Genomic DNA, 26245 nt, shown 5'->3' on the forward strand with positions numbered 1-26245 from the left:
CATTCCCTACTCGTTCAAATTATCAAAAAAGATATACGCGTGTCGCTGAGTAAATTCGTGTCGTTAAATATCAAACGTGACAAATTTCAAACACATTTGTCAAGTTTCATAATTAACGACCTGATAATACGTATAGAGGTTCGAGTTATCGAGGTTTGATTGTATGTCGAAAATTGATTAGTTCCGGAATTATTTTAATTGAAATATTACAAGCCAGTCGTTGTCTCAACCCATCGAATGTATACTGGTATACTGTATACACTTTATTGACGTGACTGAAGATTTCTACTACTACTTGAGTTTACAACCTTTTGTTCACGTGTCTCTCCTGTGTTTACAACCTTGAACTGATACTTCCAACTTCTCTGTGTCGGAAGCGAATAGTAGGATCATGATATCGAATGAATGAATAATAAAGGTTGATTTTACAGGGAATGGATGGGTTTCAGGACCTATGTTAATTAGATACTTTTTAAACCTTTCGGTGGATACGTCCTGTAAGTATCGGACCTTGTTTCGTCACCCTGTATACAATAAATGTATAACAATAAATTTGTATTTGCAATACGAAAAATTTATATACAATATATATACGTATAAATTTATAATATACAGGGGTGTCCCACATAACAGTTTTCACGATTTTTCAACTACTTGTGATAATCTGACAATAAATATTTTAAACAAAAGTTGATCAGTGTTCGATTGGCTATACATTGCAATAAAAAAAGGTCGAAATTTTTATTTTTTTTGGTATTGTCAAGGCCACCTTCATTTTTTTAAATGGAATGAGGTATTTTTTAATACATCAATCGATGCAGCTGGACATTCGTTATAAATAAGTACTAACCTATTGGGTTGGCAAGAAAGTAATTTCGGTATTTTAAGGTGAAATGAAACCTAATTTTGTTATTCAATATGTAGCTGTCGCAGCCTTATGAAAAATAACCGATAACTTTATTAAGCTACCAGAAATATGGCAAAAGATCATCGAACAAAATGAAAAATATTTGATGGATGAAAGTTCATTGCTTAAAGAAATTTTTATTTCACTTTAAAATACCGAAATTTCTTGCCAACCCAATATGTATGTCGAAAAGTTAGTATAGTTCAGGAGATATTTCAATTTAAATAATTCTAAAACACCATTACTGTCGTACTAAGACGTTAGCGTTTACTTACATGTGTAACGTCTTAGTGAACCACGAAAGTATTTAAACGCACTTTAAAACAGTATAACTTTTTTATGATCGAACCAAACAAACTGACTTTTTTTGTGCAATTAGAAGAATTGATTTACCAAATGACATGCGAAAAAGATTTTGAAAAAATTGCAACTGCTAAGAGTTACAAGAGAAAGTAAAAGAGACACTATTTTTTTATTACTTTTTTATTAGAGCCCGTAATGAAAATTTAAAATATATGCGTTTTGTAGATGTATGTTAGTTACACACATGCTGAAAATTTCATCGAAATCGGTTGACGCAGAAAAAAACGACACGCATCGAAAGATGTAAGAATCTGTGGATTTTAAGCAGAAACCAGGAGCCGCGAACGACTATGATTTTCACCACATTTAACCACTTGTAGCTCTTGGGTATGTTAATCGATATCGATGAAATTTTCAGCATGTGTATAACTAACATAGATCTACAAAACGTATATTTTGAATTTTCATTAACGGCTCAAATAAACAAATTTTTAAAAATGCTTTTTTTATTTTTGCATGCAACCTTGTAAATTGTAATTTTTTGAAAATCATTTTTGCAGATCATTTAGTAAACCAATGCTTCTAATTGCTTACAAAACATCAGGTCGTTTGGTGCAATTATAAAAAAGTTAGACTGTTTTAAAGTGCGTTCAAATACTTTCGTTTCGTGGCTCACTGTATTTCCCGAAGAATGTACAGCAACCGATAAGAAATTCATAATCGACAATCAAATCTGTAAGAAAATCTGTAATCTATAGTATATGTACATACGTATGTATCAGGCGATTCTCCGTTATCGCGGGATTCAGCGTCTTGTGAGCTGTTTCGTTTTTATGTGCACGTTAAACCGAAGAGTTCCGAGAAATCGCGTTACGCGGATTTGAAATGTTTATTGCAGACTTAGGTGGTCCTGTTATAGTTGTAAGGAATTTTTGAAAAAGGACACAAATATTTTTGAAAGACGCGTTCAGTTGTATTTTATTCAAAATGTTCTCCTTTGCTGATTATAACTTCTTCCCACATTTACGGCAATAAGTGAATACGATAAAAAAAACTGAATCTACCTTTTTTTGTCTTTAAAATCAAAGTCACCATGTTTGAATCTCCAAACTCCAAATGCTCGCATGTGACCGCTGGAGTGGACACAGAATTTTCTGAAGTCACTCTGTATACCGGGTGAGTCATTTAAAGTGAAACAGACGTACATATATGTATCTCGGAAATGAAGCACTTTGGAGAAAAATGTTTCAAACAAAAGTTGTATGGTTTCAAGGGGGACATAAAATGGTGTCATTGATTTGACCTTGGATAGTCGTTTGAAAATCGCGTGAAGGTCATCTTCAATTTCTTAAATAGAACTCCCTATTTTTAATTGCATATTCTTGTAGCTTGTTTTGAGAGCTTTCCAAAACACTGTAATAAAATATTTTTTTCCTTAAATATTTTTCAAGTTATAAGGCTCGAAAGTGACAGTACCGCCTGCATTTTAGTATTACTCACGGTGTACCGCGTGAAGGTTGCATGGTCGGATTTACACCTGATTGTGTGCGTGTGTGTCGATGAATCCAATGATAAAAATTAACAGGATTTGCAAAATTGTTTCCATAGGTTATGATAAAATGTGGTAAGGATTACATAACTGTCACTTTCAAGCCTTACAACTTGAAAAATATTTAAGGAAAAAAATATTTTATTATAGTGTTTTGGGAAGCTCTCAAAACAAGTTACAAAATTCAAACGATTATCCAAGGTCAAATCAATGTTACTTTATTGTCATATATAAATATATAAAATGACATTTTATGTCCCCTTCGAAACCATACAACTTTTGTCTGAAACATTTTTCTCGAAAGTGCTTCATTTACGAGATATACGTACGTTTCACTTTAAATGACTCACCCGATATAATCTTCACAGCCGGTTTTTTCGAGTAAAATAGCATGTGCTGAAAATGTAGTTTACCTCGCTCCGCTTCAATGACAGTGGAAGGTAAGGTCATGTTTATATATGCAATTGGCAAAGGGTAAATCATTTTTATAATTGTCCAAGCCTTGAAATGATGCATTAACTTTCCAAATATCAAATTAACTCTTAGCACTCGAGTAGTGACTCAGAGTCACCACTAAAAATTGCAGTAGCATTATTCAAAATATTGTTTACATTATTAATTATGGTGGTATCTAATCAATTACTAAACAATTACTATTGTTTACATTATTAATTATGGTGGTATCTAATCAATTACTAAACAACTACTATTGTTTACATTATTAATTATGGTGGTATCTAATCAATTACTAAACATTTACAATTACAAAAGTATTAAATGAGATATTTTGATGTCCATAAAAATCATATACTAGAATGGAATTATTCCAGGTCGGAAGAAATGTTTAATTTTCGAGTTAAAATAACTCCGAGAGTGCAAAGGGTTAATATTTATTATTGCAGTTATTTATAGGGAGCCCTTAGAACTAACCTGACCACCTAATAATTCGAGTCGCATACACGGTGAGATATTTTGTGCATCTTTGCTTTTTGCACTTTCCTGTTTTTTGGTAAGTGATTATTGTGTCACATGCGATTTACAATCATAATTTATGGAAATCGCCGGACGATAGAAACGATAAAAATAGGCTAAAAATCGTGAAAAACTGTGATCTTCGCCACTTTTAATTGTTCACAACTCGTAAACCAATTAATTAATTCTGAAGAAATTTTTAGCACGTATACATATAGCTTACATGAATCTCCAAATAACATGTTTTAAATGTTGGTTGCAAGCCCAAATGAATAAATTGGTGAGATTTTGAGATAAAATCCACAATTACCCTAATCGAATTATTGAACGTTACCCCGCGATACAATCTTACCGCTAGGATTGTATCAATTAAATTATACTAGTTACGAGGCTCTTTAACACTAAACCTACTTCGCGTACCTTTAACACTAAACCTACCGAGTTTTAAAAGTAACTGGTACATGTTCCCTTATAAAAATGAAAAGATTGATTTTATTTAAACTTTGTGTGGCCCCTATTGTAATATTTGGTTGTGATAGACCATCGCAAACCATCTTCACTCCATGGGCTTTAACTCAACAACTTGGAGCCTGGGTGCCACACAACTTGAGTGAGATGTCGAGCAGATGTCGAAAATGAATTTTTCTGCTTGCTGGAACTTTCATTGAAAAAGCCTGGAAATTGATTAAAATTAATTAATTCGAAAAATTGAAGCAGATAGGTTTGTAAAGCATGAAATAGACTTGCGAATGCATATTGTATACTATACCTAACAAAACACAAAATTGCGGGAAAAAAATAAAATACAAAAAACGCGGAAATTTATTACACAACCCAATACATGTTCTACTAAAGATATTTATATACTCATTTCTTATGAAATCGTTTCTATTATTTCAATAATTGTAGGATAGGAAATTTGGAACCGGTTATTTTGACCGGTGATGGTAGGTTTAGCGTTAACTATCAAATTAGCAACTAGTAAATTCGCGATATTTGTCAACGACCGCGAACACGATAGTTGTCAGAGGTGCCTAACTACTCCACTGCCTGCCAACGCCGCGCCGCAGGGCAGCGATGATTGATTTCAGCTCTGGTATATCTCGGGTAAAACTTCTTTATTTTTCATTATATTTTAATGGGACTTTCACCAACTTATTGGTGGCACTTGTCTGATTAAAATGACACCAAACACGATATAATTTCAACTGTATTTAGTGGATCAATCGACGATGAAAGTTTCGGTCGCAAGGAAGGACAGCGTATGCGAAAGAAGGAGACGCGGAAAGCCCGCGTGTTCGCTGTCCCTCCTTGCATCCGAAACTTTCATCGTCGATTAAACCACTAAATACATTTGAAATTATATCGTGTTTGGTGTTATTTTAATCAGACCAATGCCAGAAATAAGTTGATGAAAGTCCCATTAAAATATAATGAAAAATAAAGAAGTTTTTGTACATTCGATTTGTAATGGTTCACACGATGCGATCCGTATTGTATGCTGTCCTTCTCTACGTTCGGCTTTCGTTTGAACTCTCGGCGCGGTCGGCGAGATGGACGCAGTCATAAATAAATAATGTCGTATGCGCTAGTTGTCCGTGCAGAACACAGGCTGTTTGACAATAATCGCGACTTTACGATTCTTTTTATACGAATATTTGGACCCAGGTCTGCCCGCGATACAGAAGACGTTGATTAAAAGATGATGGAGATCGAAAGAAGTTTTGTCCTTGTGAAAACAATGCGGTTGCGTGCCGTCGCTTATACGTGTCTGCGAAATGGAACGAATAAGTCGCGTGTAATTGGATCAACGGCGATAGTTAACGCAAAGAATTGGGTAATGGATCCTAAAGTAGTCGTCAGTAAGAATTAAGTTTCACGATTCAGCCGCCTCAACAGCAATTTCTAAACAACTATGACATCCGATTGCTTGTTGCGCAGGTCCAAATACGTACACTCCCGCTCGAAAGTATGTGAACACCTCGTTGCAAATATAATTTATTCAAATTGTACCAAATTGTACAATTTAATCGATGATCCATTAGCGTGGTCTGCTGTCTTCTGAAGACAATAATAATAATTATTGGTGAGATATCTAATGAATAGACTCCGGATGTTTATGCAAAATAAAAAGTTTGTGCATCAATTGCAAGATGCACGAGCTAAATATAAATTTATATTCTTCATTAATAATTTTGATGTGGTGAAAATAATATATTAATAGTGTTAAAGTCTTGTAATATTTTCACTGTTTTCAATTGCACTTGCTCATTTTTGTTATAAATCCATAAAAAATCCGGAGTCCATTAATGAATTATTATTAAACGTGTAAACTATACCACATAAAATTGAACGAAACTCATCAAAGATTCATATACGAATTAAACGTGTTGCCCACACAGTTTTGAGCTGCACAATTGGTTACGAAAATATTGGGACACAATATGTATATAATTTTGGATTCTAAGCTGTGTATTTTGAATGGATATGCAATTATGTATGTGCAAGACTGAGTTAAATTATGTTAAAGTAAAGTCCGAAAAGCGGCATGTTTCTTATCAATATTTGCGTCAGTATAAAAAAGTCTAAAAAATGCAAAATTTTATGTCACAAAAATATTGGGACATTTTATTGGTTCAAGTTATAAAATAAAAATTATACCTTTTTTATATAATTACGTAATACTTTGATGGGTATCCTTCATTTTTTGTAACATGCCTTAGGCGATTTGGCATGTTACTAATTATTTCTTGCAAATAATCCTTGCTAATTGTATACCATGCTTCTTCTATTCTGTTTTTTAATTCTTCTCTATTACGTATTTACGTTTTATGAACTCTGCGGTCGAATTCATCCCTCGAATTCTCAATGGGGATTATGTCCGGGGATTGGGGAGGGGGCTCCAATACTTTTGCACAATTGTATAGAAGAAACTCCTGTGCAGTTCGGGCCTTATACTCATTGTCTTGATAAAATTTAATCCCCCGTTCGCAATGCAACACAATCACCTGCGAAAAATATTCGCTCGAGTCGTCTTTCCGCTCGTTCCTCACCATGGAATACGAAACCGTGCGGTTTTTCCATGGTTGTTTGTTTGCGGAGAGGCCAACGTTCGGAAGGAGCTGGTGCTGTTATTACGTCGCTGTTATTATAATAATAATAGAGCAAGCGCAGCAATGACCGGTTGGGGATCAGTAGGAGGTAAAGAAGGAAACGGTGTGGCAAAAAGTAGGAAATCGATAGAGAAATAAATATGCTCGGTGCCTTTTTTCATTTATTAATAGACAGCGGATCTTTATGCAAAATAAAAATGCTTTACCTGTATTATAACAAACTGGAGGGCAAAATAGGAATTGATTCTCTTTGTCAATATGGATAAAAGGTGGGCAATAATATAACAGAATTTTTAAATTCTTCTAATGTTTTCACTGTTTTAAATTTCACCTACTCATATTTGTTATAAATGCAAAAATAAAGATCCGCTGTCTATTTATTAACAAAGTACCGAATTATGCTCTCAACCAATTGTATAATTCCTGACTGCGAATAGCTTCTTTCTAATTACTCAGAAGTGGGCATTACTTGGCGAAATAAATATTAAAAATACTATTTAGTATTAGAAATTAGTTACGAGATCGACAAAACGGAATATTTACTATTTAATATTTTTAATTTTATTTTGCTTAATTTGATTTCTCGATATCTTAAAAATTGTTAATTTTACAGACGTGTCGAAAATGTGTCACCCTTCTTTAATTAAATTATAAAATTAGAACTAACAAACCGATGAAAATGAGTTTGTAGGAGCTTATAGCGAAAACACGAGAGCATCTACTAAAATTGTTGTCATTTGAAAAAAATGTTTTTCTCACCATTTATTTTGCAATGGTTTTAAACATATGCCATGTTTTCATAGGAGAGAACGTTTTAAAAGGCCCCTTTATGGACATGTTTCTAAAAAGATGGACTTTTGAAAATTGACGAAATTAAAATTATTTAAAGTGAACGCTGCACCGCGATATGCAGACTTCGATGACATTTTACTTTACTTGTAATTCCTCTCTCTCTTAAACCAAAAGAATTTGAAACAAGGAACCATATCGGAATAAAATTTGCACTAAAATTCGTTAGAAAATGATTCCTATCTACTCTGATAATTACCGTAATAAATATATATTTTTTGTAATAATTTTTCAACTGATTTCTTTGTTTGTTTTTAACTAATGTCTTTGTTTATAAATTTCTTTGTATTTCTTGATATATTCATAATATAAAGAATAAATGTACGAATAAAGAAGTGGTCGCAATCAAATGCTGAACGTAAATTCTAGCAAGAAAAACGAAATCAGAGTGAACGCTGAAGGTCATTACGATGTCAATGATTGTACGATAAAATATATAAAACAGGTTATTTGCCGAGTGGCGGTGCAGTGAGTGTTAAAACACGAAAATAATGACTGACTTCAAGGTCATACAGCACTGCAGAGGATCGAGGTGGGAAGTAAGACTGTGAGCGAAGGTCTATACACGACGGTCTGCATGCAGAGTTGGGCAAATTTTTATTTAAATAATAAGTAATAAATAAACGTGTGATTGTAATTGCAAATAATAACTATACTTTGTATTATTTCTTATTTGCAAATAAAAGATTATTTCTTATTTGGATTGAGGTGGAAATCACATAAATAGTTTTTGGTTTTCTCTTATTTCTTGTATTTTACAACGTTTTTTTGTACTGTTACGAGCCAGGGCCGCGAGCAGCACGAGTGGCCGGCGAAGGGTTATTACCCTAGGAATATGATATAATTTGTTAGTTAAGGAACGCGGACGAACCCAATGCGAAATTGGGGAGCCGCTAGGATTATTGACAGCGAGGACGAACCTGACGCGAAGTCAGGGAGCCTCTAGGAATGGAGTCAAACGCAGACGAACCCGATGCAAAACCGGGGAGCTGCTAGGAGGTTGTATAATAGCACAGACGAACCTGATGCGAAATCAGGGAGCTGTTAGGATGCGGACGAACCCAATGCAAAACTGGGGAGCCGCTAGGTTGGATAAATCTCTGTTCGGACAATTGGAATGTCGCGAAAGAACCTGATGGTTAATCAGGGAATTGCTAGGATAATTAGTAAGCCTCGTAACTAGTATAATTTAATTGATACAATCCGAGCGGTAAGATTGTATCATGTGGGGACGTTCAATTACTTGGTTAGGATATTGGACGATAATTATGGGTTTAATGAATTTGAGTTAATTATCAAAGAAGACAAATATATTCTTACTATAGAGTTTCGTTCTACAAGTGTACTTGTGTCGCGAATGAACTGAATTTAGAATAGGAAAGAAATTGAAAGGTGATATTACCTAAGCTAAGACGCACGGTGTTGACGCACTGGCAATGCGGGGGACTCGGAGCAACCTTGTCACTGCCTAACAGATTTTAGACCGAACTCGCGGAATCTGTACGGTTAAACTTTGATTCAAAAGGAACGAACGTCCGATCTCACTGGTAGTTGACTTCCGAGATGCAGCACGACGCGACACTATTCGTGATTACGACAGTACTAGCCCACGAGAGTAGAAATGCAAGGGCTTATATAGCCCTGCAATGACGGGTGGTACTTGTCAGTACCCTTCAAGTGAACATTCGTATTTTGTCAACGACCAGTTGGTCGTGCGTACGTTTGGGCCCTAAACTAACCTAAACAATTATGTAGATTTATCTAGGGAAAAACTCTGTTCGTTTATCTAGGACGGTTCCTGCCAGAGATGATATTGAACACCTGTTCGTCATCCGTAACATCTCCCCACCAAGAAGAAACATCGCGGTTCCCGTGATGCTTTCTCATCAGGAAGGAAACGTCCTAGATACAATAGACTTTAAGAAAAAAAAAGAAAAAAGTGGAGAGAAAAAAAAATAAACTGAAGAGAAAAAATTTTTAACGAGTGTAGTGTAGGTGTAAGTGTACTTATTGCTAGGTGGTGCTCAGGTAGAGACTGCTGTCGGTGGAGGTAGTCCTGCTCCTTAGAAGATCGTTATGCATGGTTTCCATTTGCTGCTATATTACGGATTCGGACTATATTTGTTATTAGTTCCGATAAATAGTCTCCATATGTCTTCAAAATTGTACCGGTTGGAAATGAGGTTGGCTCTCGAGCCTGTTTACCAAAAATTAATTCATATGGTGTGAAGTTGGTAGCTTCATGAACAGACGTGTTATAAGAAAACATTGCAAACGGAATTAATAAATCCCAATCCTCGTAGTTCTCCATATAGTGTTTGAGGTATTCTGTAAGAACAATATGGCTTCGCTCCAATGATCCATTAGTTTGTGGTCGGTATCCGGAGGTGGTGATTTGTTTAATCTTGAATATTTCTGACAGATTTGTCATAAGAGTTCCAATAAAGCTGGTTCCCTTATCCGTGAGTATGGCTCGAGGTGTCCCATATATTGCAATAAAATGCCGTGCAAAAGCATCTGCGATGGTAGTGGCTCGGATATTAGGTATCGCTACTGCAATACAATATTTGGTTAGATTGTCCTGCATGGTGAGAATGTATCGGTTCCCTCCAGGTGTAATTGGTAATGGTCCAACGGTATCTAATGAAATTTTTTCAAATGCGTCCAACGGTGTGTCGGTGATCAACATAGGTTGTCGAGTTTTCGTTCTGACTAATTTTTGCTCCTGACAACTTTTACATTTTCGGATGTAATCCTGAATTTCGTTGCGCATGTGCGGCCAATGAAATCTTGATCGAATGCGATTGTAGGTTTTTGTAACTCCTTTATGCCCTCCTATTAGGCTATCATGTGCTTCATGGATGATTTCTTGCCTGTCTTCTACGGAAGGTGTAGTAATAACACAGTTACATATTGTAATTTGATAAGTTGAATCTGTAAAGACTTCTTTTAATGCTTTGAAAAGTTCATCAGGCGATGATCTATGATGATCTCCGGTGGCGGATATTCGAAAAGATTTGCTCCTATTTTGTTCTAAAGCAGATTGAAGAGTTTTCAATCCATTAATTATATCCAATCCTTTTGGTTTATCATAGAAGTTATCGGAAATTACAATGCTGAAGGTTTTAAATAACCCATTGTTTGAAATTATGACCTGTCCCTTTTTCGGTCGTGCAGCTAAAAGTTCTTGCTTATTTATCAATCCCGTGTCCAGTAACAGTTTTCCTACGGGGGTTATTAGGTTGCGATCAGCTGATATGAAATGTACATAATGGTCTTCCTTTGCGGTAAGGGTGTTTGAAGAAATGCTAATCCTCTGTTTCGGTTCCGGCGGCGCTTCCAGGTCAGTTTCGGTAGAAGAACCATCGGTATCGGCGTCAAAGAATGGGTAAGGGTCGGCTGTGCGATCAGGTAGTTGCCGCGTCCTTGCTTTGCGTATTATATTGTTTGGAAATCGAATTACGTTGGGTTGCAAAATTCCACCTATTTCAGGAAATGGTACCTGCGGTATGTAGGGTACATCCTGCTGTAAATTGTTCCTATTCTCTATAACGGTGTTTTCCAGTGGCTCCTCAAACGAAATTAAATCACCAGATAAGGTCGTATTCTTATCCGTAGAAAAAATTTCTGTGGAGTTTGCTGCGGGCAAAAAATGGTGTGCGTTGTCCTGATCTTCGTCTGGCATCACTATCTCTTTAGATAAACTCGGAAGAGTTCTATTTATGTTAATAATTGGTGAGCGTTGAACCTTCCCCAGGGCGGGTTGTTCCGTCTCATCTGAACTGCTGCTTGTTTGTTGATATTTCGGCCGTTTTTCTCGGTCTCGATGTAGTTGTCTGACGCGTTGTCCTATTGAAACAGCGTCGACAGCTGTTTTCGGTATTTGGATTTTAAAATCGGGGTCTTTGACTTCCCTCGGGATGAGTGGTAAACAGGTGGAAGTAGGATTACGTGATAATGCATCAGCATTCTTATTTGTTTTTCCAGATTTATGGACAACCTGATAATCATATTCTAATAGTCGGAGCTTCCATTTCATGAGTCTTGATGTCGGATCTTTCACAGAATGCAGCCAAACTAATGGTCGATGATCTGTAACCAATGTGAATTTTGTTCCGTACACATACGGTCGGAAATATATGACGGCGTATACCATTGCTAAACATTCTTTTTCCGTGGCTGAATAATTTCTCTCTGCTTTGTTGAGGCTACGTGATGCATAAGCGATCGGCAGATCATTTCCTATTTCGCCTTGACTAAGCACGGCTCCAACGGCATATTCAGAGGCGTCTGTTGTAATGACGAATGGTTTGCTGAAATCTGGATATTGTAAAATAGGCTCTCGACAGAGTTCTTCACGTAACTGCTTGAAACTGTTTTCCTGTTCTTCAGTCCATTTGAATTTTCTGCCCTTTCCTAGAAGGTCAATTAAAGATTTTGCTTTTGTAGTGAAATCTGGTACGAATCTTCGGTAATATCCTACTAAACCCAAAAACTGTTGTATATTTTTCTGTGAGGTAGGCGTTGGGAAATCCTTGACAGCCTTTAATTTTCGGGGATCAGGTTTTACTCCCTGTCTTGAAATAATATGTCCAAGGTATGCAACTTCTTTTCGTAAGAATTCGCATTTATTGGTTTGAAGAGTTAAACCATGTTCTCGCAAACGGTTTAATAATTTCCTGACTTTAATGTTGTGTTCGTGTAATGACGCAGCGTAAACCACGATATCATCCAGGTAAATGAAAACGTCCGTTCCCTGGAGTCCAGTTAATACCTGATCCATGAGGCGTTGAAAAGTAGGTGGTGCATTTTTCAAACCAAACGGCATTCGTGAAAATTCATAATGTCCATTAGGGGTGGTGAAAGCTGTCTTCTGTCTGTCTTTCGGATCCATTTCTATTTGGTGGAACCCACTGGCAAGATCGAAAACGGAGAAGTATTTGGCTCCTCCGAGACGATCCAATATTTCCGTAATTTGAGGCAGTGGATATTTATCGGAAATGGTCTTCTCGTTAAGCGCACGAAAATCTATTACCATGCGCCAACGTTTGTTTCCTTGCGCGTCTGGTTTTTTGGGTACAATCCACAAGGGTGAATTGTACGGAGATTTCGACGGAGTAATAATACCATCGGATAATAAGCCATTGATTTGCTTTTTTATTTCCTCTTGGTGTACAGGAGGGTAGCGATACTGTCTCGTGTTAATCGGAATCTCATCAGTTGTATGTAAGGAGTGCTTGAAATCAGATGCCTTCCCTAATTTATCTCCGGGGAGATAAAATCGATCGGGAAATTCCTTTATCAATGCGGTGATGCTACACCGTTCTTCTTTGTTCAGGTGACTCAAATTTAGCGTTTCGGAGATTCCCTGTATCCTATCTTCTCTAGTTTTGAAATTACAATGTTGACGTACCTCTGAATAAATATCTTCATCTGATGTGCTCAAAATGTCGTAAGGTTCCACGATTTGTGGCTCTATTTCTACGTCTATGGCTTCCTCGCTAGTGTTGGTTGCCATAACATGACATTTTCCTCCGTCGTTCAGGACGGCGGCTTCTCCTATGTAGAGTTGTTTGTGTGTTTTTATGCGTGGTAAATAGCCTTCTTTTATCCTTGGATTAGCTATTCTTATGGCAATCTGTTGAGATGTTCGGGCATCGATGCGATGTTTGGTCCGTACATCTGAGTCCTGCTGGTAATTTGAAAATCGAATAGGCCTGATGGGCTTATTTTTTAATACCAGTGTCCCATGGTAATAAGAAATTTCTGCTTCTTCCTGTTTTAAAAATGGGCTTCCTATAAGTCCATCTGCTTCTATTGCAAGGCGCTTCACTACGTAGAAAAACGCAGGAGCTTCGTGTATGTGAAGTATCGTAGTTCCTAGAGTGCGAATTGGATTTGTAGTAAGACCAGTTATTTGAATTTCTTCGCGTGAAACAATTTCTGCTCCTTCTCCTAAAACGTCAAGAACTACTAAATTTACGGATGCTCCACCATCAATTAGAAATTCTCCCGTGCCTGATTCCAGTTCTGGGATTTTGATTTTGATTCGTGGTGCTGGAGCTTCCTTGATGAGGGTTTTTCCTCGAAGCGGACAGTTCTTTGGCGAACTTCTTTGTTTTCGCTCATCGTGTCGCCTGTACGGTGAGCGCGATCGAAGTTTAAAGATTTGTTCGATTCCACGGACGAATCTCGCGAATCTCTTTGGAATCGCGGACTACGCGGTCGATTCTTGCAGAATTTTCCATCGTGTCCGGATGTTCCGCAATGCCAACAATACGATTTTGACATGCGATTCCTATCGGAATTTTTAAAAATTGTATACCGTTTCTCTCCGTCTCTCACAATTGACGAATCCGAACGGTTGGAGGGGGAACCGGAGGGGCTCCTGTGACGCAAGGTCCAGGCAGACGCTCGTCCTTCTCTTTCCTCCTCAAAACCAGATGGTCTCGTGCGTTGATCCCTGTGTCGGTCATATTTGCTTGGAGATAAGGGATATGACACTTCACGATCGCGGTAGCGAGAGTCCTGGTCATATGAATCTCGGCGGGACCACCTGGATGGTGATTCACTCCGAGGCGACTGTCGTCGATTCCTTAATCTTTTATCTATCTGTAGCACGGCGTCGTAAGCATCCTCCAGATTTTTTATATCCTTCAAGATAGCCGACACCTTCAGGGAAATCCGATCCGGTAATCCATCGATGAAGTTTTCAATGACGTCCTTTTCCATCAATTTGATAAATTCTTCAGCATGTGCCTCGTATTTTTCCCTCATGGCTCCGCGCGTACAGTAGACCAAGTGGCTTGTCCTATCGATGTATTGTCGTAGGCTTTCTCCTTCGCGAATATGTAGTTTCGCGATTTCCACTTGATAATATGATAGGCTCTTGCCGGGAGCGAACCGTTTCTTCAAATGTTGAATTAACGCTTTTACGGTAGTAAACTTGTGCTCTAATGTGCATCTACGTGCTGGCCCGACGAGCTTAGTAAGAACAATTGCCAGATACTCGGTTTCCGTACCCTCCGGAATCAAAGTTAACCCGTCCTCTAAAGTTTGCGCGAAACGAATCAAAGAGGGGTCTTCCCCGTTAAAGGTCGGAATTGTCGAAGTAATATTCTGTAAGCATGTCTTTTGCGTCAACAGCGACATAGAATTTGCAAGTGAAACCGTCAAGTTCATTATGTCAACGGAAGAAGTATTTGCAGCTGAATTCGGCATTTTTAAAGAATGTAACTAGAGAAAACTAGTATATTATCGAAACCTTTCAACTAGGAAAACTAGTATATCGAAACCTTTTAACTAGGAAAACTAGTATATCATTGGTATAAAAGCGTGACTAGCGAAAACTAGTATATTGCTAATAATATTGAGACGTAACTAGGAAAACTAGTATATTGTCAATACTCAGCTACGAGTAATTTAACGTAGTAAACCCAAAATTAAAGTGATCCTAAAATAATTGAACAATCCCACCGCTGTCACCAGTTCTGTTACGAGCCAGGGCCGCGAGCAGCACGAGTGGCCGGCGAAGGGTTATTACCCTAGGAATATGATATAATTTGTTAGTTAAGGAACGCGGACGAACCCAATGCGAAATTGGGGAGCCGCTAGGATTATTGACAGCGAGGACGAACCTGACGCGAAGTCAGGGAGCCTCTAGGAATGGAGTCAAACGCAGACGAACCCGATGCAAAACCGGGGAGCTGCTAGGAGGTTGTATAATAGCACAGACGAACCTGATGCGAAATCAGGGAGCTGTTAGGATGCGGACGAACCCAATGCAAAACTGGGGAGCCGCTAGGTTGGATAAATCTCTGTTCGGACAATTGGAATGTCGCGAAAGAACCTGATGGTTAATCAGGGAATTGCTAGGATAATTAGTAAGCCTCGTAACTAGTATAATTTAATTGATACAATCCGAGCGGTAAGATTGTATCATGTGGGGACGTTCAATTACTTGGTTAGGATATTGGACGATAATTATGGGTTTAATGAATTTGAGTTAATTATCAAAGAAGACAAATATATTCTTACTATAGAGTTTCGTTCTACAAGTGTACTTGTGTCGCGAATGAACTGAATTTAGAATAGGAAAGAAATTGAAAGGTGATATTACCTAAGCTAAGACGCACGGTGTTGACGCACTGGCAATGCGGGGGACTCGGAGCAACCTTGTCACTGCCTAACAGATTTTAGACCGAACTCGCGGAATCTGTACGGTTAAACTTTGATTCAAAAGGAACGAACGTCCGATCTCACTGGTAGTTGACTTCCGAGATGCAGCACGACGCGACACTATTCGTGATTACGACAGTACTAGCCCACGAGAGTAGAAATGCAAGGGCTTATATAGCCCTGCAATGACGGGTGGTACTTGTCAGTACCCTTCAAGTGAACATTCGTATTTTGTCAACGACCAGTTGGTCGTGCGTACGTTTGGGCCCTAAACTAACCTAAACAATTATGTAGATTTATCTAGGGAAAAACTCTGTTCGTTTATCTAGGACGGTTCCTGCCAGAGATGATATTGAACACCTGTTCGTCATCCGTAACAGTACATACAATGAAAATGTGGTGAAATTAACATCGTTATTACCTGTAATTTACATAAATACAACTATATTTTGTACTAAGTTTCATTTCTGGTAGGTACTTCGTAGTTCATATTTGCCTTAAAAACTATTCTTTTTTCAAACATACTGTCCGAAAGTTTGTTCGATTTTGGCATATTATTCGAAACGCGCTACTCGAATCACGTGTAAATCGCCTCAACGGAACAAGCTCTGAAGCTTATCAAATAATGCACAGCAGACGATACATTAATATTAATATCGTTGCTGAGAATAGTTGGAAAAAAATTTGTTTATGACTATGAATAATAAATAATAATTTAGTATTATTAATAGATAAAAATACAATTTCATAGAAATACAATTACTAGAATATAAAATACAATTAATAGAGAAAACAATACAATTTATTTGTCAGTATAAATAATAACTGAAATTGTATTTGTAAATAACACAAATTGTATTTGTAATTAACTTTGTTTTAAATAAGTTATTTAGACTTGCTCAAATAGTAAATAATTACTTTTGCTTTTTATTTGAATATCCAAATAACAAATAACTTGATATTTTATTTTTTATATAAATATTGACCAACACTGTCTGCATGGTATCGAATGATGCATATGTATACGGGCCGAAAATGTTCACGGTACCGGGACAGAAGTAGGGGGAGGGATTTAATAACGATTCAACGCATTACCTATTAACCCACTTACGCTCGACATTACGTTTGACCGTGTGCTTTCTCTGAGCGTTGGATCGCGGAAAATATTGCGGAACGTAGAACGAGAGCTTGGAAAGACATTACACTTTCTCGGTCGAAAATTTTAATAATTTTTATGGGACTGATAAAGTAATTAAAGAACAATGTTTGAGTCCGTAATTTTTTGGCATGTATCTTAAGTCTTCAAATACAAGAAAAAAGTGTCCATATAATTTTGTAAATGATTTTTTATAATGATTTTCTTGCCGCCTCATGGAAGTCATTGATCTGCTGGCGTGCACGATTGCGGTTCACTGGAACGTCTGGGAAAAAAGAATTATTCTTAGAAAAATGGTATATGACTACGTATTATGTATAGCCCCAGAATAGATTAGAATAAATAAGATTGGTTTATTTTTTCCTCAATTTTTAATGTTTTTTTACGAAGAAAATGCTATTTTTGAGACCACCAACTTTGGAGGTGCACCATTTTATGAATTTTTACTCGAATAAAATAATTGTAGTATATACTGAGGCCATATATATATCTAGTCAAACTTTTTCTAAGGATAATTCCTTTTTTTCCAGACGTTCCAGTGAGCCGCAATCGTGCGCGCCAGCAGATCAAAATTTTTTAAATGACTTCCATGAGGCTGCAAAAGATTATATAAAAATTTGTTCTTGTATTTGGAGACTTAAGATACATGTCAAAAAAAAAATTACGGACTCAAAAATTGTTTTTTCATCACTTGATCAGTCGTATAAAAATTATTAAAATGTTCGACTAAGAAAGTGTAATGTCCCCTGAAACGGAGCACGTAATCGAATTTAAATGGCGTTCGTTCGAGTCGGCCAATGCGACGAGGAAGTATTGATTAACTTGCATCGAGGCGAAAGAAGCCTTCGGCTTTGCTGTCAGACGTGTGCCTATACTCTATACATAGTTGCAACCATTGTGCTCGTTGATTGAATGAATCATTCATAAATCTCTCACACTTTGCCCCCGAGCTATGTACTGTGTGTTTAAAAAAAGTATAGCTCTTAACAGTGTCCTGCGATTTTCAGGTCCAGTTGCTGTTCCCGAAGCCAGGATACGTGGAGATAGATCCTGACGAACTATGGAGTGCGATAGTGAAAGTGATCAAGACCACCATAGAAGGTACGGGTCTCGTGAAAATCACCGTCACAGGTTTCACCGACAATATTTCGCCGCCTCCAGATTTGACCGACAACGTCTTTAACCGACAACGACTTTGACCGTTGACGAGTTTAACCGACAAAAATTTTAGTCGACCACAGTATTACCCGATTAACATTAATAGTAACATCATTTCTAAAGACAGTGCTGACAGTTTTTTCTTTAACCTTCGCAAGGTAATGTGGAGTATCAGAGACCCCAGTTTCAGATTTTTGAAAAGAATTTTGATATGAATAAAATTAAATCTGTTTGTTTACTTTTTATCCTGTGTTATTCTTTATATGTACCTTTATTAAAAACAAGGCTAGGTATTTATGAAATTCATTTATCTGGATCTAAGAGACCCCACCTTACTATTTATGTGTTATTGTCATTAGAGCTTACCTTGCGAGAGTTAACTATTCTACACTCTGCCATTTTTACTTTTGTACAAAAATATAATTATTACACTATAGAAGAAGTCAGACGCAGCCGGTTAACGCTGTTGTCAAACGATGTTAACACATTACCGACCGGTGATTATTGCATAATTTTGAAAAATCTAAGGTACTATCTAATACACTCCTCAAAAGAATTAAGGACTCAGAATTTTGAGACCAGATTTGAAATCAGCGTGTAAAAGTCTACGGGAAATGATATATGACATGTTAAAAAAAAAAATTTTCCGCGCGTGGTACTGGAGAAACCACATTTTCTTGAAATTCTACAGGTTTAACGAATTTTCTCAACGTTAAAAAACGTTCGTATCATAATCTCTCTATTTTTCCCATATTCTGCAAAGTTTCAGCTTTAATTAAAAAAAATTTCATCCCTCTACCTCATTTCTATTGAAAGTTCTTTGCTTTTGAATCGAGTTTGATCCAAATTTTCCACTGTGGGCCGGCGCGGCGTGCTAATTTCTGCGAAGCACTAACTTCAAACACAGCTGCCATAGGTAAAAAATTGTCCCAGCGAGTTCATGGGGTACTCAATCGAATCGGCAGAATCTCTGGTTCAATCTGACGTTCGGATCATGGTATTACGATCATTTCTCGCCGAGATACAGCAAGTTAAAGGAAAAGTGGAAATTGTGCACTTTTTAAGCATATTTTCAGAAACATCTGGTATATCGAAATGTTAATGAAATTGAAAAAACAAAAGGAGTGCCTTGAAGAGAAAGAAACGCTCTTTCTATTGCTTTTTTTGCACAAGACTCTACGATAACTTTTTCGATTTCTGGAGCCAGTTAAAGTTAAAAAGCCAACATTTACTTCAATGTTGAATAACTCGAATAAAAAAAATCGCACAGTAATCAACAACCACACATTTTACACAGGAAAGATAGCCCTTCCAAATTATGTCAACGCCATTTATCAAAAAAATTGGTTGCTCCCCGTGTGATGTTCCAAAGTTGCACAAAAGTTTTGTTAACCGTCAATGTTGTCTTCATCTCGCTATAACTTTGTAAAAAACCAACACAGCAACAATTTGAAACAGAGCATCTGAAGCTAGAGGTTTCAGGCTTTCAAACGATTGTTTAACGATATCGATACAGCAATTTTTGACGGAGTTATGATCACGTAAAGTGGAAGCATTTTTTCGGGTTCGCAGAAGTGATCCCTTAATTCTTTTGAGGAGTGTAGTTTATATCTCCTAAACGCATAATTTTTGGAATCCTCAGACTTAAGGGGACATTACGCTTTCTCGGTCGAAAATTTTAATAATTTTTGTGGACCTGATAAAGTAGTGAAAAAACATATTTTGAGTCCGTAATTTTTTTGACATATATCTTAAGTCTCCAAATACAAGACAAAATTGTTAGATACTTTTGTAAATGGTTTTTTAGTGACACTGGAATTTATTAGGTTGTCCCAAAAGTTTATTCCGGAATGTGATCCTTTAATATTGCTAAATAAATATTAGGTTGTTCCAAAAGTTGGTTTTCGATGCATGCACATAATGCAAATTCATATTAAGAAGTACTAAAATATTAACATAAAGATTATCGTATTGTTTGTATTTATTTAGCGACATTAAAGGAACACATTTCGGAAGAAACTTTTGGGACAACCTAATATATACATATATGTATATACACTGGAGCGTACACTAGAATTTATACATATACATATACACTGGAACGTTTGAAAAAAAAGAGTTATCCTTAGAAAAGGTACAACTATAGCTCCAGTATAGACTAGAATAAAGAAGATTGGTTAATTTTTTCCTCAATTTTTAACGTTTTGCCACCAACTTTGGAGATCCACCATTTTGTGAATGTTTGCTCGAACAAAAAAATCGTAGTCTATAATGGGGCCATAGTCAGACTTTTTCTAAGGATAATTCTTTTTTTCCAGACGTTCCAGCGAGGCGCAATAGTGCGCACCAGCCAGAGTTGGGCAAACTCTAGTCACAATTATGATTATTGACTAATGACTTCATAAGCTCTACAAAAGTGACTAATAATTCACGACTAAGTGTTAGAGTTGATGCGTGGATATATATTAACAGCAGAATGTGTTTATTACAACTAGATTAACTGGAATACAAAAACGTGGTTTATCTATGCACAGCGTTACATCGCGCTATATCGTCATATTAGAAAACAAGTGAACAAGTCACTTCAGTGAACATACTTCAAATCATTCACTCACACCAGAGTCTGTACACAATTAGTCGGGCGCGAATTACGAAATTCGTCTCCCAACACTAAGTAAATATTTGAGCGTGACTAATCAGTATTTGAGACTACATAAGTATTTGAGCGTAATGACTATTGAATAATGACTAAATTTTTATTAAGGATGAATATTGAATACTGACTATAATGACATAACTACATACGCAATCAGAATTTCACTATGGCTAATGACTAAAAATGGTTATAAGTTAAAATAAGACATAATAATAACAAAAAGTTATCCTATCAGAGCCCAAATCAGAGTAGGGCAATAATTAACTAATATTTCAAAATTACTAATAGGCTTTTTGAATGTTAGTCATAGCAAAATAGTCATTAGTCAAAACTTTTTGATTAGTTATTGATAACTAAATGGCAAATAGTTAGTCACAGCTCCAAGTAATCGTTATCTATTGCTTATTAGTGAATTAGTAGTTGATGATCAGTCATCAATCTTTAGTCATCAGTCACTATTCTGCGATTAAAAAACATTAATATTATTAATTAGTTATCGCTAACTAAGCAAAAAGTATTAACTAATGACTATTTTGCTATGACTAACAATCAAGCAGACTATTTGTCATTTTTAACTATTAGTTGATTTGTGAAAATGACTTCTATGAGGCTGCAAAAAAACCCAATAAATAATAATCATTTACAAAATTATATAAAAATTTTTTCTTGTGTTTGAATCCAAAAAATTACGGACTCAAAAATTGTTTTTTCATTACTTTATCAGTCCCATAAAAATTATTAAAATTTTCCACCGAAAAAGTGTAATGTCCCCTTAAGAGTGTCGGTGAAAATTGTGTCGATGGAACCCGTGTCGGTTTTTTTCATAGGACCCACAAGATACACCGTGAAATCAGTGCGAAAATGTTTCTAGTGCCAGTCAGGGTATACAATCATTTTATGTTTCTGATTGCAGCCAGCGATATCAAAGCAGAATCGATTGCATGCATCGGCATATCTTCGCAACGAGGAAGCTTCACGACGTGGAACATGAAGGATGGAAAACATTATCACAAGTAAGCATGATAACCTTTGTATCGACTCGTACCAAGTAGACTGCGGATCTTTATGCATTCATAGCAAAATTGAGTAGATGAAATTCAAAATTGTTGGAAAATGTAAAATATTCAAGATGTCAATATATGATTTCTCCTCTATTAAAATCATTAAGGCGGTACTGGACTCGTTTTCACGATTGCAATTATTCGGGATTCGCGTTGTCATTTCTCGATAATACAAAAATGGCGGTTTTCAGTAGTGTCAAAAAAGCTAGATAAAAGATCGACCTCCTATTTTTTTATTATTATTACCATGCTTATATTAGGTTGCCGTGTCGTTGTTGTTGTATGCGTGAAATCTTGTAATCGAATTTTAAACCACTTCCCGATGAGCTAGAGACTTGAAACTTTAAACATTGAGAACTGAATGACAATGCAATATTAAAAAACAAATTTTTAAAAAACTGTGCGTCTAGGAGAAAAAAAATGTTAATATTAATCGTCACACCTCGCCGCGCGACGATCGGTAGTACGTCATCGCGTTCAGCGATCCCCACTACGCGCTCCCACTCCGACTCATCCCCACTCCACTGACACATCGGACAGCTCAGTCAGCAATGTGCCCAGAATCCACGCTTTTTCGCGCATGCACGGCCTTTTTTCAGTAACGTAGCTATGATGCGGCCGATGCGATGATGTAGCAGAGCCCTGAGGCAGCTACAGTCAGCGGCGATAATAAGTGGACAGTGGACACGCTTAAAAATCGCATAACTTTTTAGAAATTGGTCCGAAGGACTTGAATTTTTTAAAGATGTTAGACCGGCTAGTTCGCTAGAGAATAAGTAAACTAAAATTTCTTACGATTGCAATTGGTAGGAATTATACAAAATTTTTAAATATGATGTTTTGCCAACTTTTTTATCTGGGCCTGTAACGATAATTAAAAAAATGCAATATGTCATATGTATATACGAATATATATACAAATACACTTGTCATTCATTCGTTTTTCATAATCAGTTCATATTAACTTTTTAACATTCGGCATGGCACTCAAGGTGCCACATTTTCTTCGCGAAGCGTACTTTACTGAGGCTGAAAAACGCCACGCATGCGCGAAAAAGCGTGGATTCTGGGCACACTGTCAGTCAGTGTGGTGCAGTGTTGCCATAATGAGCTCCAGACGGAGCTCCCGTACTCTCCTACATACCCCTTCCACTATGCCATTCCAGCACCGTGCGCAGGCGCACACTCCACGCTCCCCATCGCGCACGTGCAACGTGTCTCCCATTCGTCCCACTCATTCCCCGTCGTCAAAGAAGGGGTACATCATTTCACCGTGACTCCCCGCATATGGTATCACTGTGGTGTTCCGTTCAATCAGTTCCATTTCGGATAATCTCGGACTCCATCAAGAGACGTCGTCTCTCGGAGTCATCCCCTTATTCTACCTCGCGTATTTCCATATCTTGCGTTTCTATTGGGTTGGCAAATAAGTTCGTTCGGTTTTTGTGATTTATTCCAGCCTAAAAAACCGAACGAACTTAATTGCCAACCCAATATATCTCACTATTTCAAAGTAGTATGTATTACTGTATCTTGCGTTCCATTTAAAAAAGACTAAAAAGTAGAAAATAAAAAAATATATAAAAAAGAACTTTTTAAAAACCACGCTTATATTAAAATGCACTAAAAAGGAGAAAATAATTGTCTTCGACATAGTAACTATAAATAAAAGCGTGGAGCGTTGAACTATATTGACGTAATCTTTGTGGGCGCTCCACGTTTTTGTTTATAGTCACTACTGTCTAAAAAAATTATTTTCTCCTTTTTAGTGCTTTTTAATATAAGCTTGTTTTTTAAAGAAGTTTTCTTTTGTATATTTTTTTTCGTTTACGATGAGTAATTTGCATTATTCGTCCGCATGTAGCTATGAAAATAGCTACGTTTGTTTATGCTTCCGAATAATGCAAATTACGTCTCGTAAACAAAAAAAATAGGACTTTTGGGGGCGATAGCGTCCTAGGTCGATCTTTTATGTAGCGGTTTTGACTACTGAAAACCCCCATATTTGTATTATCGAGAAATGAGATCGCGAATCCCGTACCCTTGCAATCCTGGAAAAAGGGATGTACTCCCTTAACCCTCATCCGTCCCTCGTGTCAATTTGACACTGTTTTCCCGAAATAAGTTATATTGTTCTGTTGTTTGTAGGTTTTGCCCGAAACTTCGTGACTTTTATTTTTTGAATGCGGAGCACATAACCGAGAAACCTAAGATGTAAATGTTAACTCATCAATTGGTATTAAAAATCATCGAAAAAGAACTGTTTGCCTTGTTATTTTATCGATTTTTTATCACTGTATCAATTTGATACCGAGAGACAGATTCAGTTCGTGAAATGAGGGACGGATGGGGGTTAAAGGCTGAAATAACATTCAATTTAGTTTCTATTTCTTGTAATCCATGCAGACGATTTTAATTTTGCATGAAGATCCGCAGTCTAGTACCTAGTTATTCAATTTCCAATGTTTTGAAAGAATGACCAAGACACCTTCTGTCGCAGTTTCATCACTTGGAAAGATCTACGAGCTGACTCCATGGTAAAAGAATGGAACTCCTCGATTACAATGAGAAGCCTACGCCTAGGATCGCAGATTCTCTACACGTTGTCCAGGAGAAAACGGTTCTTAGCCGCCAGTGTCTTTAAGTTCATGAATACGCAGGTTTGTTTAAGTCTAAGAACTACCTCGTCCCGCGAGATACGCGAACGGAATACATGATTCCCACAATCACGGAGTACTGTAGTGCACACTTAAGCGTCCTCTCTTTTGCTCTTTTGCACACTTAACTCACTAGACTCACGTTTCCAGCGTTACAATTCCAGCGTTTTGAACAATTGGTCCTCTAGAATCGAAACTTGGATTTATCGAATCTTCTCGTGCAAATCTACTGGATAACATAGCAGAAAGACAAAAATTTATAGGAGAAAGGCAAAAGTTTCTGAATACGCAAGGAAAAGAGCAGCCTGTGTCATTGGGCCATTCAGAGTCGAACCGCACAGCTGACTTCAGGTATACGGCACTGCCGAAAGCTAAGGGATGTACGGTCAGGTCAACGAACTGCACAACTAGTGGTAGATAACAACTATGAGCTTCGAATTGACCCGGAATGGAATTGACGAAACCAAAATTACGCGTGATTAGCTGTGACTGTATCCGGGCCATAAACTCTATTCACAATTTGAGCCGCCTGCCTTGCATTTTCGCCTTTATCAAAGCAAAACTGTAAAATGTACCGAATTTTCTCTGTGTTAACCTCCATCTTTTACACCCTATAACTCACAACTGAATCGACCACTCACAAAATTGTAGAAGAATTTTTTCTAGTGCGGAATGTCACTTTTTCAACGAGCACAAGCCTGAAGTTTTTGTGCTGACCAATACTTTACGAGATATATATCAATACAGCTATCTAGCGGAGAATTAATGGATTACTTTTTCTCCAACCTAATATAATAATAATAATCTTTCTGGTTTTCACCTTCAAAAACGCACTTTTATGAACTGCTGAAAAATCCCATCCTTGCAATCCTGAAAACGAGTCTATCCCCTTAAGTGTCTACATTCAGTTTCAACTGCGGACGCTTAATTGTGCACTACTGTATTTAGAAAGGTTCGCTGATTTTTCGTTCGTTCTGTTCGTTTTACATGCACAGAGTTAGACGAAAGTCACGGTACAATTAAAATGAAGACGATTCTACGTGTAGAAGCTGAAAATTCGAAATTTTCTCTTCCGAGATTTCGTTCCCGAAAAAATTGACACTGAAATAACAACGGGTTTTTGTGGATTATTTCGTTCATTGATAAGGAATTATACAGTCGGTGTACAAAGTACACCTTTTAAAAACAAATAAAATATTCAAAATTGGACTCAGCAGCTTGAGTTTTTTTGAGACGTTAGAAGGGTTAGTTTACTAGCTAATGTGTAAATAATTTTTTTTTGTAATTGTCATTGTTCGCAATTACGAAGGGAACAGTAAAAACCACGATTTTTAAATTTTTTATCTGTGCCCGTAATGAAAATTTAGAAGGCGCCTTTGGTAGGTCTAAGTAAGTTATATACTTGTACAAAGTTTCATTGAAATTTTGGTTGACGGGTAAAAAAGCTATGGGCATTGTAAGATGTAAAAATCTTTGAATTTACAGTTTGCGATTCATTTAAATCGCGGATTCTTACGATTTTTGCTATTTTCAATCAATTATATTTCGTAACATCCTTGATCGATTTCGATGAAACTTTGTATGTACAAGTATATGTATAACTTTTGTTAGACCTACCAAAGGCGCCCTCTAAATATTCATTACAGGTACAGATAAAAAATTTAAAAATCGTGACCTTTACTATCT

The 26245-nt window shown here is 36.8% G+C and overlaps 2 protein-coding genes across 6 annotated transcripts in view; one reads left to right on the top strand and one right to left on the bottom strand.

The window, feature by feature from the left end:
- Positions 1-4209, bottom strand: part of Nachra9 (nicotinic acetylcholine receptor alpha9 subunit) — a 32186-nt gene extending 27977 nt beyond the window's left edge. Inside the window, exon 1 of the mRNA XM_076427756.1 lies at positions 4170-4209. Coding sequence (XP_076283871.1) covers positions 4170-4194 — 25 coding nt within the window. The 5' untranslated portion in view covers positions 4195-4209. The remainder of the gene's footprint in view (positions 1-4169) is intronic.
- LOC143210672 (glycerol kinase 5) overlaps positions 1-26245 on the top strand; it is a 66164-nt gene that overhangs the window by 20910 nt on the left and 19009 nt on the right. For all 5 annotated transcript variants that reach the window (XR_013009315.1, XR_013009314.1, XM_076427751.1 and 2 more), the window contains exons 2-4: positions 18035-18128; positions 21755-21854; positions 24403-24562. Coding sequence is in view for 3 of the 5 variants with exons in the window: in XM_076427750.1 (XP_076283865.1) it covers positions 18035-18128; positions 21755-21854; positions 24403-24562 (354 nt within the window). In the remaining 2 variants the exon portion in view is untranslated. The remainder of the gene's footprint in view (positions 1-18034; positions 18129-21754; positions 21855-24402; positions 24563-26245) is intronic.

Source organism: Lasioglossum baleicum, chromosome 7 (assembly GCF_051020765.1).
Source record: "Lasioglossum baleicum chromosome 7, iyLasBale1, whole genome shotgun sequence".
NCBI lineage: Eukaryota > Metazoa > Arthropoda > Insecta > Hymenoptera > Halictidae > Lasioglossum > Lasioglossum baleicum.